Genomic DNA, 16,179 nt, shown 5'->3' with positions numbered 1-16,179 from the left:
AAGAGGGGGCTCCTTCCATATGCCAAGTGTTTCATCTTTTGATGGAGTTGGCAATGGAAATTTCCACATCCAATCTCAGGATGGCTGGGTACAGTGGGACCTCAGATGCTGGATCTGAAATCTTGGCTGCCTTCCTGGGGAGCGCTACCAACTTTCTAAGTGTTATATATCTAGCCACAACCAGCTGAAAACCAGGAGCCATTTTCAGAAATGGAAGAGTTCAGATCTTCACTCTTCAGTTTGACTTGTTTCAAAGCAGTAATTGAAGCAAAGTGGCACCAACAGAGAATTGAAAGGGAGTGGATGTAAGGGGTTCTCTGTTCTCCAGCATAGTGATTCTCCTGCCTGGGCTGTGTTCTAGAATTTTCCATGGGAACATAGAAAATTCCCACTGTCCAGACTTTAATCAGACCCACCAGATGTCCACTGGTTTTATAAGGATGAAGGACTCTTAGAAATTGTTATTACACTGCCAGAATTTAAAACTACTCCTGTTCTAGTATGAAATCCCCTGACCAGAGATGATATGCATATACGCACCATCTCTGTGGCAGTGGAGGAGAGGCGATGTAGATTGGTAAAAGAGGAGGAAAAGTCAGAAGGAGCCCAAGGTAATGGTGAGGTTGTTGAATGTAAAAGGTGTCAAAAAACTTAATAGATCACAGCTGGAAAAGAACCTTATGGATATTCCAAAACACAATAGAAGGAGGACTGTTGGATATTTTGCTTATTTTTATAACCTAGTGATAGTGACTCGATGGGTTTATAACATTCGGTTTTAAATATGGTGGTGAAAATATCGCAAGTGGACAGATGTTCTATAAGTTTTATTCATATTAAACAATGAAGGCTAGTAACTAATTTAAAATGGATTAGCCTGAGTGGACTTCACGTTCCAGAATTCCTCTTTAGGCATTTGATAGGTCATAGGCCATCCAGAGAGAAACTTCTCCTTGCCCTAATAGGTCCTTGTTAAAAGTAATCAATCTTTCCCATCTAAAACACTAAAAGATTTCATAAATGTCATTTTGGCACTACATAGTCTGTACAAAGAATAAATGTTACTGTATTAGAGGAGCTGGGGAGATGGGTCAGACTGGAGATTTTTTTAAAAATGAGATACACAAACATATTCTTTGATGTGATTTTCTTTGTTTAAATAAAATGCAACCAGTGACACTTGGGAATTATTTCTTTTCATACCCTTTCCCAAATAACGATCCATTGATACTGCAGCTACCTTTTCTGTATCTTGAGTCTTGCGAGAGCTCATTTTCTTAAGATGGTGGAAAAGCGATGCTATCAAGTCAGACCATCCATGGTCATTATCATGATTGTTTTCCCTCATGCACATTGATCTAGGCCCTGTACTGGTACCATCTCATAAGGTCCCGTGCAGCTTTATTAGACAAGAAACAGACAGACACTGGTTAATGTCCTTTCCCAGTGGTGTATCTCTCAGTAATAACAGAGTCAAGATTTGGCAAGCTCTACATTTATACTCCCCTTTTTACCCTGCCCATGCATTACTGAAATCATAGTAATATGAGCTCAGCTCTGAAGTTTAATTTTTGTTTTATCTAAGAGAGAGCAAGCATTGTAAATCCCCATGCCAGTGGACTGAATGGGAGAAAATATCTGTCCTCTCCACATACAGACATTATTTATAAGAGTTCTGGAAGACATCAGGTATAGGAAGAGTGTCAGGGGAATCAGGGCCTGGCCTATTCTGTTTATCTGTTCATCACTAGTGCCCAATGCAAGAAGTGTACATAGTAGATGGTTAATAAATATCCATGTGGGAAATAAATGCTAAAGTAGAGAAGGCTCTGCTCATGAAGCCCACCAGAGTGTTGTGGAAATATCAATATTTCTTTACCAAAGCACTTTCTAAAATGGCATAATATAAATGACTGTCTTCCTTCACTCAACAAAGCATAAGTCATCAGTCCTTTCTCTTATTTAACTTCCGTCTGGACAGAGGGCAGAGAGCAGTAAGAACTCACTAGTTTTAACTGGGGACTCAGATAGGAGCCCCTTCCTCATTTAATTGGAATCTCGAAGAAACTCTGAGTAATAGCATTTACTTATCCTAAGTTCTATGAGAATGCACATGCTCAGAGAGGTTCATTGACTGTGCCAGAGACTGCATAGCTTGTAAACCACAGACCGGACTCTTGGGTCATCTCCAGATGATATGGGAGATGCTGTCCTTGTTCTTGCTTCTTTAGGTGCACCATGCCACTTCCCATCTTGTCAACTCATGAAACTTTTATCATTTGAGGTATTTCGGTTTTCTGTCTACACTCATTAAGTGGCAGAGGAGCTTCTGAGAAGTTGCCTATTATCTGATCTATCCTCCATGTAACAAATGAATATAGCAAAAAATTTTGAGGGCTCAGCCATGGCCATCGTGTCTGGGGTCTAACAACAGAGCTGGAGTTCCTAGTTTTGTTCTTGTTTGTCTTCTGGACACATCTCATTTTCTTTTTTCATAGGATTTCTTTTTCAATTAGCAACAATTCCACCTTGGATAAACCTCATTGGCCTCATCCTGCCACTACACAAAGCTTGAAAGGGACTTTTTAATAATTTTCACACTTTTCAAAATAAATGGCATAAGATGATATGGTTTTGTGGAAAACTGGTGATCATTAAAACACATTTAATTAGTTCAAATAATTTCAAATATTTGAGCCTCTGAGATTATAGCCTCAGTCCCATCTCCTCCATCATTTGCTATTCCATCAAACAAGACTAAAGTCTGTTTGGTCTTGTTTTCATTTCTTTGTTTAGAGATCTCTTTTATTACTTCCTTAGCGTTTGGTTCATAAAATTCTCTTGGGTTAATGTGAAGACTATGTAATTAAATTTCAAAATGGAACATGGTTGTTGATAGGACTTTGAGCACTCACTATTAAGTAAGGAAAAACTGGACACTATCTTTGAGACTCGACCATTGCTAACAAGATAAAAGTTTAGACTATATGATCAGAAAAGAAAGGGACCTAGAATATCTTCCATCTAAACAGTTGCAAAACTGCTAATTATCGCATTCAGGCAACAATTGCATCAAAATTCATTCTAGTTCATTCTGGCAACCCAGTCTCTTAAAATGGAGAAAGGATGCTTGCTGCTGCTCTGTCAACATTATACAAATCCCGTCCTTCAGGCTCAGCCCACAATCTCAATGACACAGGGTATCTTCTTGAATCTTCTTATTTAAGGATTCCCGCATGCATGTGGGGAACTCACTTAACCCAAGGAGAACTTCATTATGGCATATCCAGAGGAAGAGCAACAAGGGGGTGTAAATGGTATATAAAATGGGTATCATTTTCCTGGGGCTCCATCCAGGCAGTGTTGCTCTGAGGACCTACAGAAATAACCGGAACTTGACTAATTATTACCAGCCTTGCAAGGATGACTCAGGGAATGAATGTATTGGAGATTTAGGAAAGAAAACCATTTTAATTAATGAAGCTTAATTTAATCAGGAAAACCATGTACCTGCCAGTGAATTTAGGTGCTTCAAGATCCACACCAGTTGGCTAAGCAGAAGGGAGATTTTTCAAGGGTATTATATAGTTCAAAGACTCTCCAGGAGACCATGGATCTGGCTTAGATAATGCAAGGCCAGTAACAATGCAGCCAAAGGCAACAGACCCAATGAAAATATCTAACCACCCCACATGGTGTTGTTGTAGCAAAAGCCTTCTGCTAAAATTAACCCCTTCTCAGGGCGTACAATGCAATGACTCCGAGCCTGAAAGCTCCTTCACAGCTCTCTCACCAAACCAGACCCTTCTGCCTCCTTTTTTGTGGAATAGCCAGTATCTTCTAATTTGGTCATGAGTTACTCATGTATACCTCCATATCTCATTTAAACACACCTGCTTGATACATATTAGGCCTAAATCAGAATCTTGCTGCAAGGGATTCTGGGAAATAGAGTTGGCTGTTCAGCTTATAACTATAAACAAAGAATGATGTGCTGCAAGAGTCTTGGATTAGTATTTCGTGGGCTGATCGTTCAGAGTGGGCACGAGTGTCACAGTGTGCTGGAGTCTAGCATCGTTCTCTGGATAGAGAAGGTATTGTTGCCATTTCATGGAGACAGCACCGCCTGGAGAGGTTCTACCCAAGACAATGGATATATTTGCAACAGAGTTAAGTCTCTCCTTCTTGAAACAATCATTGATTTTTCTCTCCTGGGGTGAATTGAGCCGTATTAACAGTGAAAAAAAATGGAGATCAAGTTCCCCCAGGCAGATGGCTTTGTAGAAAGAACCACAGCAAAGAGCTCAGATTTTTCTGAGTCTCTTTTCTCAAGGATCTCCTTAAATGATTGGATCATTGAGAAATTAGAAAATGAGCTGGACAAGCACGGGTTCTGGGAGGGATGGCGGTCCTCCTGTTTGCCTCATCTTTGTGAACGGTGAAGCCAGGAAACAGACATGATCCTTTAGCCAGCACAGGCATGATGGGGCTGGGACTGGAGCTTGTGTGAGAGCTCCAGGAAGCTGTGGGTCTTGTGTGTGGACTGTAAATGACATTGATTATCATTCTAGACCACTTGAATTATGCCATAGATAGCCATTTCCTGTTGTTGCTTTTAAATGAGATGCATTAGTAGTTTCTTGAAGTTCATTTAGACCTTGCTTAGGTGGCAGGGTAGGCACTGGCTTTTGAGTTTGTCTGGCATTATGGGCTCGTCCAAAACGTTACAGGGATGCTCCATGGTGGAACTATAAAGTCAGATGTCTATCCTGCAGGTGGTCGAGGAGATGAATGGAAGTGGGTCTGCCAGCTCTGCTACAAACCACAATCTGCTGCCAGGGTCTTTTTAAATTTCTCTACTTTTCTCGCCTCCCTCCCCCAGCTTCCAGCTTCCAGTTCTTTCTAAAAGTTTTCCATCACCTTGCTCTGTCTGGGACAGCTGCCTAGCTTTCTCTTAGGTTTGATGATTCATCTTTATAGATCAAAAGAATAGCCACTGTCTAAAAGCCAGGCTCCGCTGTGCACACTGTGCAGCTTTTGGCAGCTGACTAGTGAATGGGGAAATGGGTCAGTAAAGTGATATTCCCAGCATCCTCCATGCTCTCTGCTCTAAATAGAATTTTTTTTCAGCATGGTCTTTTGAAGATAAAAGAAGTTCCTCAACATCTTTTCCCATTTTACTTATTTATTTTTTTGGAGGGGGATGTTGTCATCCAGCAGGAAGAGGAATAGCTTCCCTGAGCATACAGACCTTCCTAGGCTCTGGGAGTTTTAACAGTGTGGAGGGAGTGTACAGTGTAAAGTGTCCATGCAGAATGACTCAGAGTCGCCTCTACCACCTACATGCTGACTGGAGAGGAAGGTGATGAAGACCACAGTCCTTCCATTGGGCAGCAGAAGAGGCAGTATTGTACTGTGGGACTTCAGTTCTTCTTGATCAGAGAGAAGCCCCCTTTCTCAGTTCAGTTCATGCTCAGATTTTCATTTTCCTATTCTGATTATGAAATCTTTCATGGCACCTATAGTTTTATTTACTACTTACAACACTATACCCAGTGCAACACTTGGTTTTGTTCCTTTCATGTCAACCTGAAATGCTTTGTCTTCCAAATGTTGATAGCCTTGTTGTTAAGATGAAATGATACATTGTACACATATGTGAAATCTGGAAAAGAAAAGGGAAAATATTATATTTAAAAAGACAAAATGAAAATGCAGACCCTAGGTGATATACTTGATAAAAGTGCAATAACTTTGAGATGATTTTTCTGTTCTCTGTTGATATAGGCATTTTTATGTGTGTGTGTATTTATTTATTTATTTATTTATTTATTTATTTATTTATTTTAAAGCAGCATGACTGCATAGGTCATACTGGCCTAGAACTCACTGTGTAGCTAGCTCAGTTTGCCCCTGAGTTCACAATCCTCTTGCCTTCCCCTCCTTAATGGTAGCATTGCATGGTGGTGCACCACCATAGACAACTTTAAGGTGGGTTTTTACCTCAAAATTTCTGATGTAAGAAGATCTGTGGTAATTGTAGTATTAGCAATAGCTATAAGTTACTCATGCAGTTCATAGCTCATAGTGTACTTGCCACTGAAGAGACACACAGTCCTAAAGTATATCCTGCAACTTCCAGTTGTACAGATATGGGAGCCAAAGCTTTAGGGATGTTAGGTACTTAGAACTGGATCCCATCATCCCAAGCAGAGCTGAGGAATTGCATATGTGGCAGTCTAGATCTCTTGTATTGCAAATGTCCCTTCCATGTGTAATGACCCTTCCATGTGTATATTCAATACAGATTCCAGACATATCCTAAATCTTTACCAGCCTTCACAAAAATCCTTCTGCCTAGACTTTTGCCCCTGATCTTTGCTGCACACCTCATCCATGTGCTCTGCACCAGTCAAGCCAATCTTCCTGACTTCAGGAGATGGATGAATGGGGCTTGACCACAGTGATTGCATGAAAAAATGGAGGATTTATCCAGCTATACTGTCTTGGCCTGGCTCACATAGGCATGCTGTTCATGAACCAACTTCCAGTCTCTGCTGAGACACCACTGCTCAAAGCTCGCCAGGAAGAAGTCTCTTGAGTGTTTAGATCTTGTCCTTACTCAAGAAATTTTGGTCCTACTTGCAAAGGGAGACCTAAGAACAAGCAACTATAAATATTTGTAGTGTTTACTCCACTCTATGTCTGCCTTCATCTCCCTGGATAAATTCCACACTTGGGAGGCTCATTAGCAGTGCACACAGAACATGATATAATAATTAGTATTAAGGAAGGCAGCATAATAGGACAGTGTTCACAGTAAAAACTTACTGCGCTGAGGATCCTGGGATTTTCCTCCCTTGAAGGTTTTTTTATTTCTTCCTTCTAATTTCTGAATCAAGAATTCATTCTTGTGAGCACTGTATCTTATCGTCGCTTCTTGAATATCATAAAAGTAGTTTAATTCATTGGATAATTGCTATATGACAGACTAATTCATTGGCATGTCTTGTCTTTCTTTGTCCTCACAGCAGCTCAAAGATGTTTTACCATATTTTACAGTCTCAGAGTTACAATTTGTTTTAAGTTTACCCTCTCAGTGAGTGGCTAAGCTTGAAACAAAAGTTGAGATTTCCACACCAACAACTCCTAGAAGAATTTTTTGAAATATAAAATTTATAAAAATAAAATCAACAATCTGGGTGGGCTTTTTTGTTCTTGTTTTGTTATAATTCAAAACAGTCAGGCACATAAATATATTTGGAACCATTTATGATTGAGTCCTGTTAGACTATTCCTGGCTTAAAGTTTCTCTTTGCATAGTAATTGCATTGAAGCCAAATGACCACTTTTAGTATTGTATTTATCCAACTGGAGGCCTACAATAAGGAATGGTAGATCAAGCCACCCCACCAAACCAGTGGCCTCCAAGGCAAGACCAGATCGTCTCTGCTCTGCTTTGAGATCTGAGTAGGCTCTGTTGCCTGTCGAGGATGTGAGGCACAGCTGTCCTGGTAACAAGTGCTGTCAGGAGGGACTCATCCATATTCCCAGCAGTTCCACTCAGCTCTGCACTGATGCGAAGCTGGCGGGGGCCTATGGGGAAATCAAAGTGGACTGGCTGGTGTTCAGGACACAGAAGCAGCGAAAGGAAAGAGAATAAACAAAGACTTTTTCTAGAAGAGTAAGCATTATTCACAGAAAAGCTCATCAGACATCCAAAGGCTGGAAGAAGGCAAAAGTGTTCCTGGGGTCCTACTGCTTCGACACACAGAACACATATTAAAGTATTCATAACATTCACTCTTATGAGACAATCTAAACTTATTTTCATTCTGAAAAAAAATAAAAGCTCCTATTTTGCAGACTTTCATCCAGACACACAGGAATAATAAATTCAGTATCTGTGAAGGGTGCTGTCAAGAGAATGTGAAAGATTCAGGGAGAGCGATTAAGGTCTAGTCTTCACTGTGCTACAGATGGGTACTGGAGTCTCATCTGCTCTGAATCAAGAGTGCCAGCATGGAGATGGCTGAACTAGAATAATGTCGTGTGTTTGTGTAACTATCATCACACACAAAACCTGACATTTTCTAGTGTTAATGTTGAGAGTTAAGTATGAAGGAATAGATTTGACTGTGATGTTTTCACACACGTAGCACTGTGATTGACTTATTCCACCTTCTGCTACTCTCCGTTGTCACCTTTCCTACCTCTTTCTTGTCACCTCCTGCCTTCAAATAGTCTCCCTTGTTTTCATGTCATATACCACATGCCTACATATATAGATCTGAATTCTACATATGACAGAGAACATGCAGTAGTTCTTATTCTCCCCTTCTGTATGCTTCTTTTTATTTTAATGTGTGTATGCATGCACATGCATATGTGTATACATGCATGTGTATGTGTGCATGTAATAGATGGGGGTTGGGGTTAGGTGTCTTTTTCATTAACTTCTCTACCTTGCTGTTGAGACAGGATCTCTCACTGGGTCAGCATCACCAGTTAGGCTAGGCTGGCTGGTCAGTGAACGTCTACGTTTCCTGTCTCTCCCTCATTACCTATGTTGGGGCTACAGACACACAGGGCAGAGCCCACCCTTGCAAGGCTCATCCAAGCTCAAGTCCTTGTACTCTTGCAACAAGCACTTTGTCTGCTGATTCAACTTTCCAGCACCAGACTTTCTTGTTCACAATACCAATTAGATACGTTTACAATAAATTTTCTTCTGTAAGACAAGTGAAAAAAAGTCAAGAAGCATATATATTCACCTTCTATAGCAGGTCTTAAGGATATACATACATTAGGTGGTCTGACACTAATTCAGTGGTGTATTAGTTTGCTAGAGTTGCTGTAACAAAGCATTCCAGACTCAGTACCTTAAACAACATACATACATTACTTCATGTTTCTTGAGGCTAGACTTAAGAGAGCGAGGTCTTTGTAGATTGGTGTCTTCTGACACCTCTCCATTTGGCTTGTAGATGGATGCTGTCCTTCTTTGTTCTCACTGTGCTTTTATTGTCTCTTATAACAAAACAAGTCACCAGATTCAGGCCACATTTTAATTGAATTTATCTTTCAGTCTCAGTCTCCAGATATATTGACGCCAAGAGGTATACAGATTAGGATTTTTAGCATAGATTTAGGGTAACACATGTAGCCCATAATACTTCATTTCATCGGTCTATAACTTTTTAAAATATATTTATTCTTCTCTTACATATTATATTCTAACCAAAGTTTCCCCTCCCTCATCTGCTCCAAGTCCCCCTTCACCTTCCACTCCCATACACTCCTCCTTTTTTCCGTGCATAAAAGTGAAGGCCTCCCATGGATATCAACTGAGCATGGCATATCGGTTTCAGTGAAAATAGCCACCTCCCCCCATTTTAAGGCTGGCCAAGGCAACTCAGTAGGAGGAAAACGGTCCCAAAAGGAGGCAAAAGAGTGAGGGACAGCCTCTGCTCCCAATGTTAGGAGTCCTACAAGAGCACCAAGCTACACAACTGTAACATATATGCAGAGGAACGAGGTCAGTCCCATGCAGGCTCCCTGGTTGTCAGCTCAGTCTCTGTGAGCCCCTGTTGTCCCAGGTTAATTGATTCTGTGGGTTTTCTTGTGGTGTCCTGGACCCTTCTGGCTCCTACAATCCTTCCTCTCTCTCTCTTGCACAAAATTCCATGTCTATAATCTTTTGAACCCCTAGAAAAATCCATTTGGAAGCAAACAAGGACCAATTATTCAGGTTATAAAAATTAGTATGCACATATCTTCATATCCTAAAGATTCAATTTAATTTTGTGAATCCTATATTTTTCTCCACTCATCATATTATACTGAAGTATCCCTAGTTATGGTAGTGGAAAACTGGGATGAGCTAATTGGAAATGAGGCATTTCTACCAGATCTCATCTATATAATCGCCTATCATCTATAATATGGTAAATGTTTCACCTGAGGCTTCATTTCAGAAGTAGGATATTAAATATTGACATGTCTCTACTATTGCCTTGGGGGAGAATTCAGTAGGGAAGCCACTGCTGAGTGTAAGACCATGATGGTGACCCGCAGACACAGGAAGGCAAAGAGACTTTTACTGAAATGGAGAAAGCCAAATATTTATTTCTCATCTCTGTGAGTAAGTAAGTGTGGTCAAGATAGGAGAATTATGCAAGACTATTAGTGAAATAGTAATTAAATGTGCACAATTTCTACCTGGAATATACAAGTGTCAAGTCAGTCCATGACCCTGACACACCAGTCTCTTGTGTCGACTGTGCATAGAAAATGCATTCTAAAATCACTGAGAAAGCAATGAAGACCTCATCTGCCCTGCCCCCAAAAGGATGTGGGAAGTTGGGAAGGCAAAGAGAGTGAGATGCTGTAGGAAGGAATCTTAAATTACACAAAGTAAACTTGGCTTTCAATATTTTATTTGTCACTATTATCAATTCACACTATTTTTTTTTTTTGCCATTTGCTTATTTCTTTACCATAGTTTACTGATCGGTGCCTGAGTTTTTTTGGTTAAATAACCTCTTTCTGGACTTTTATTAACTTGCCTCTACTTGTTTGCAATAAATAATCTTCTTGTACCACTCTGTACAGTATTTAATATGTTACACATCATCAATCATATTAACATAGCACACATTATTTACTATATTATTTATGATAATTTAATATCTAATATATTTTAGTATTTAACAATATTCATGTATAAATTTAAGTGGAACTATGTGAAGATTTAATGAAAGTCATCATTTTGGAGAGCCTGGGCACTAGAACCTGGGTCAAGATAGAGAAAAGGGTCATGCACTCATGATTCCACAAATCTCAGCATTAGTTTTGGGATGCAGTATGAGGAACCATACATTTCTTATGAATGAGGTAGTTCATTCTTAAGTGTCAGTGAGTTGTTTTAAATATGCCCATCAAGCATAGAAAGGATGTTGATGATAACCAGGTTCCTGGATGCACTTACACTATGATGTTTTGTATAGTGATGGACTTCTGTACCTTTGGTGGGTTCATTACTGAATCATGTTCACAAAGCAAACTCAGTATTCTCCTGAGCTCTTAATGGGTAGTGTGCACCTTTGGGTCTTTTATTTGATCTCTTTGGAGAGAATGACTTATTTCTATTCTTGTCATTGATTTCTCCCAGTGCTTTACTGAATCAAAGCTGCTTAGCTCAAGCCAACCAGAAACAGAGGCTGATATTTGACATCACTTCCTCTCATACATTTCCTGTTAGTTTTCTCTACAGACAGCAACCATGTGAGATAAAAGGACCATATAATATGGCTCATATTAACCCCTTTTCATTCTTCTCATGGCTAGTTGTAGGCCGTGCTCCACTGCTGTGAAGAGACACCATGATCACTGCAACTCTTGTAAGGAAAAGCATTTACTTGGAGATTACTTACAGATTCGGAGATTTAATCCATTGTCAACATGGCAGTGTGCAGACAGACATGGTGCTGGAGGAGCTGAGAGTTCTACATCTGGATCTACATGTTATACAAAGAGAAAGTCACTGTACCTGGCTTGAACGTGTGAAACCCCTAAGTTTATCCCCAGTGACACAGTTTCTCTAACAAGAACACACCTATTCCAACAAGGTCACATTTCCTAATCCTTGTGAAGAAGTATTTCTACTCCCTAGTAACCAAGCATTCAAATATATGAGTCTATGGAGGGGCATCCTTATTGAACCCACCACATGGTCTTTCTTCTTTCCTGTCATTTTTGCTAAGAAGCTGAGAGAAACCTGGTCCGGAATACTCACCTCTCTCACTCAGTGGGAAAGTATTGGTTCTTAAAGTCTTTAAATGGTTGTCATTTTCTCAGAGCTGCCTTCTGACCCCCTTTCTCTCAGATTTCCCTAATACAGAAAACAGATTAGAAGTTTCTTCTGCCAACTGCATAGCAGTTGTTCCTAAAGGACTGCGGAGAGAAGAGGAAGAGCTGATTTATGCCCTTTGAATACTCATCTTTGAGAAACAAACTCACTGTGATGGGATTACACAGAAACCACTGATAAGAATTTAGATTAGAGCTTACAAGCAGTAAAGTTGCCAATACAGAACTGGAGCTTTAAAATGCCCTATTGTTCTTTTTAACACATCATCTCCCAATAATCCATACTCAGACAAAAAATTAAATGCACCTTGGTTTGAAGGCAAAAATAACAAACTATGATGACAGCAATCCCAATGAACTAAAAAGGAGGAAATATTAAAAAAAAATTAGGGTACTTTATTTCATATCGGGAATACTACATAGTTATGTTTTAGAGTTTATACAAGTAGCCAAAAAGTAGATTCAATAGTTTTAGATTTATTTATTTTTATTTTATGTGTATGAGCATTCTGTCTACATGTCTTTCTGTGAACAATGAATGTGTCTGGTGTCCACAGTGGTCAGAAGAGAGCATCAGATCCCTGGAACTGGAGTTATGGGTGGTTGTGAACTAATATCTGGGTGCTGAGACCTGAACCTATGTCCACTGCAAGAGCAGCAAATACTTTGACCGCTGAACCATCTTTCTAGTACTCAACAACTTTCAGTGCCTTCCTAATAAAAACAGTAGGAAGAACTAGAAATGGAACTTACCAATAATCATGTTTCCATACTGTGAAATGATGGACAACTCCTGTCACCTCATAAATGCTTCTATATTGCTTATGTGCACTCATGCTTGGAAAAGGAAAGTTATTAATATTTCTAAGCAGGATGAAATAACTCAGAAGAAATTATTCTTTATTTTCACATTGTCCAGTATATATAAACATTTTTCTTCTTAGTAATTCATTTTCCTCGTGGAAACTCTTTCTTTTATAGCACAGGAATCTGCTGTGTATTTGCAATTAGCAAGAAAAATTGGCCTCAGTGCCATTGAAACAATGGCCTGATCATTAACATAATGATGTCTTTCCAATACTTAAAAAATTTGGAAGATACACACAGAGCGATCCGGAAACAGTTTTATTTTTATTTTTTAATTTCACAGCTGTGTTCCTTTCTCTATTGCATATGAAGGTGTCAAGCTACATCTGATCTATAGTCGAGATAGCATGCATATTTATTCCTCATTGGAAAAAAAATGAATGTTGGTTAGGCAGTTGTAGTGAAGTGGGATCTTAAAGGCCATCATCACATTCAGTACTCCCAATAGTCCTCAGTGAGGAGGCAGGTTTTATTTTTGCCAATTGGCAGGAAACAGATGCAAATTGACTCTTTCTCCAACACCGGGCTGATGTACATCAGGCTCTGACATGAACCAGCGCTGGAAGAGACCACTTGCTTCTTAGTCTGCTTTTAACAAAAGTCTCTATGTTTCTGCATGAATAAAAAGACAGCCCAGGATGGGTTGTGATATAGCTCATATTAAATCCTCCCCGTTTTTCTCATTTCCCTTGTCTTTCCCATTGGTAGTTGGTATACTTTTCAGTAATTCCATTGGTTCAGAGATCATGATAATGATAGGGTTTATACTTATGATTCATAGCAATGGGTGGTGTTTAAATTCTGATTTTGTTGGAAGGTCTTTAGACTTTATGAACACTTCCCAGCACGTTGTAAATGTGTGAACGTTAGCTCTTTTATAGAGCCACTATCTGTATCCCGGCTAAGGAAACCATCCTCTATGAACTTAAGGATCAGCTTAGGGATGGATGAAAGTTTGCAATCCCAGGAAGCTAAAATATCAGGGTGTAGCTGTGATGTGTGCCTGTTTTTGTACTGTCTGCATGAGCCCACATTAAATTTAAAATGTATGGAGCAGAGATGTCCCTTAGACATCACTGAAGGATCAGAACATGCCATTCACCAAGCAGGTAGCCCTTCCTCTCTCATCTTTCACAGTTGCTCATTTTCTTGCAAGCATTTCTGCCTCACAGTCTCAGTTCAGGTAGGGAAAAGCAACGTGGACCCTGGAGTGTGAATTAACATCTGGGGTGTCATGCCACTTGATTTGTGCAATGTGAACCAAGGTGCCCTACTGTTACACGTAAGAGTTTGGATCCTTCTGGCTCTCAATGCTCAGATGAGTAGCTACTGTGTGACCATGAAGAAGCAATGACTGGTGACCCTCATGCTCAAATCAATCCTTCTTCTTATGGTGGTCACCTTACAAGACTACTGAAACGAGACGGGCTTGACTCACAGAGTTTATTCAGGCCTTTAAGAAAACAATGTTAACCTTCCAAATGTGATCCACTATGTTCTCACATCAGGAAAAGACAGACAGTAAGAAGACTGAATAGAAAACAAAAAAGATGGAATCATTTGGCACAAGTCCTCCTGGGTTAGTGGATCTAGAATAAAGCAGGTTGATACCTTGCATGTGTTTTACCCAACTCTGTATGACCCTCTGGACAAAGCTCCATCAGACTACACACTCTGTGGTTCACAGTTCTCCTATAAAGAGATACCTGAGTGTATTATCAGTGGGTGAGACCCGGACTGGAAGCACTTTGGAACTGTTTGCTCAAAAGGAAAAAACAAGTGAAGGCTAATGACTATTTCAGCTGGAGGGACTATGAGAAGCAATGGAGCTAACAGGGATCCTGAAGCTTTCTATCAAGCAGAGGCCTGGTTTACTCCCAAGCGAGGCCAGCCTGCTGCATGTTTCTAAAAGAAACTTCATGCAATATTTGACATTCCAAATGGAGGCAGCCAGCAAGATACCAAGTGTGCTAAGCTATGCACATACGTAGGCTATAATCTTGCTTATTCTTATAGATACTTTTCTAGTTCACCTGTGTGCACACGCACATACACACACACACACACACACACACACACACACACACACACACACACACACGCACACACACTGGCAACTTACACAGAGCAAACACCTTGTTTGTTGATATTGGCAACAATAAGGAAATGACTTTCCTATCATGTTGATCAGTACCCTGACACTATTTTCTTTCTCTCTCTTTTTCTTTTAAATTGCAGCGGAATCAAAGAAGAAGAAAAAGGAAGGCAAGAAACAGGAGAAGATGCTGGATTAAAAGAGGCCACCTTTTGTGGACAAGGAAAAGGACATCAGCAAGCAGGATCAGTTAACTATTACATTTATACCTACTGTAGGCTTTTTATTCAACAGTTATCTGTAGCTTAAGTACATGATAGGCAAAAACAAAGAGAAAAGAAATGTTTTTGTAGTAGCATTTTTTTAATGTATACCATAGTACCAGTAGGGGTTTATAATAAAGGACTGTAATACTATTTAGGAAGTTGAGTTGTAGTACATGATAGATGGTAGGATTGAGGTAAGTTTTTTTTTTTGTTTTTGTTTTGTTTTGGTTTTGGTTTGTTTTGCTTTTCAAAGTTATGTGATATTTCACATTTAAATCTTTTTTTTTTACATTTCCAAACCTTGTGCATCAATTTAAATGTTACAACCATGTAAACTACTTCCCTTATTAGATAGATTTTCACCTAGACTTTTTTTTCCCAATTCAGAAGAAAATATACACTAAATAAAGCAGCAATAAGATATAATCATTCTATTGGAGAGATATGCATTGCTCTCTGCCAGTGGATGCTTTCTTTGAAAGTTAGAAAACCAGGAGAAGAAGAGAGGCAGAGCAACGGTGTAGTGAAATGTTGATTTTTTGTTTTTTTAAGAAAAGGATTAAAACATGAAATCCTTTCACTTCGGCAGAAAAAACCATTTGTTTTCTTGACAAAATTATTTTTACATCCGAGGAAAAAAATCTAGGAAAATAAATCAAAGTGATGCTGAATCAAGTGTGCTCTGTGTGCAATAATTTCATAATTAGCTCTCCTTTTCCATCCATGCTGTGAAAGTCCATATGCAGGTTAGTTACATTCCTCGTGGACATGAGTGTTACCCAAATGTTTTTCTTCCTTTTTCCTTTTTTTTTGTGTATGTGTGTTTTGGTAACCCATACAGACCAAGCACCCCTAAACACCAAATCTGACATGTTCCAAAGCCCAGACAGTTTTGTGCACAGACTTGACCTCACACGTGGAAAATCCCACCCTCCATCCCAGGGAGACTCAGAGTCAAAATGCATAGAATTGTATTGCACAAACCTGCCTGGAATTGTGTGGGGAAGGTGCATAAGAATCAAATCAAGTCAAGGTTTAGTGTCAGGTCCCATCCCTGAGACACCTCATTGTGTGCGGGCA

General features: G+C 39.6%; 1 protein-coding gene across 4 annotated transcripts in view; it reads left to right on the top strand.

Moving 5' to 3' along the window:
• The window catches only part of Ptn (pleiotrophin), an 81,851-nt gene extending 66,081 nt beyond the window's left edge, over window positions 1-15,770 (top strand). For all 4 annotated transcript variants that reach the window (XM_039107077.2, NM_017066.3, XM_017592475.3 and 1 more), the window contains exon 5: window positions 14,977-15,770. In XM_039107077.2, the coding sequence (XP_038963005.1) occupies window positions 14,977-15,032 (56 nt within the window). In that variant the 3' untranslated portion in view covers window positions 15,033-15,770. The remainder of the gene's footprint in view (window positions 1-14,976) is intronic.
• The last annotated feature ends 409 nt before the right edge of the window (window positions 15,771-16,179 follow it).

This window comes from Rattus norvegicus, chromosome 4 (assembly GCF_036323735.1).
Source record: "Rattus norvegicus strain BN/NHsdMcwi chromosome 4, GRCr8, whole genome shotgun sequence".
Lineage (NCBI taxonomy): Eukaryota > Metazoa > Chordata > Mammalia > Rodentia > Muridae > Rattus > Rattus norvegicus.
Note: the sequence above shows the minus strand (reverse complement) of the source record. Positions and strands in the feature narration are given on the sequence as shown.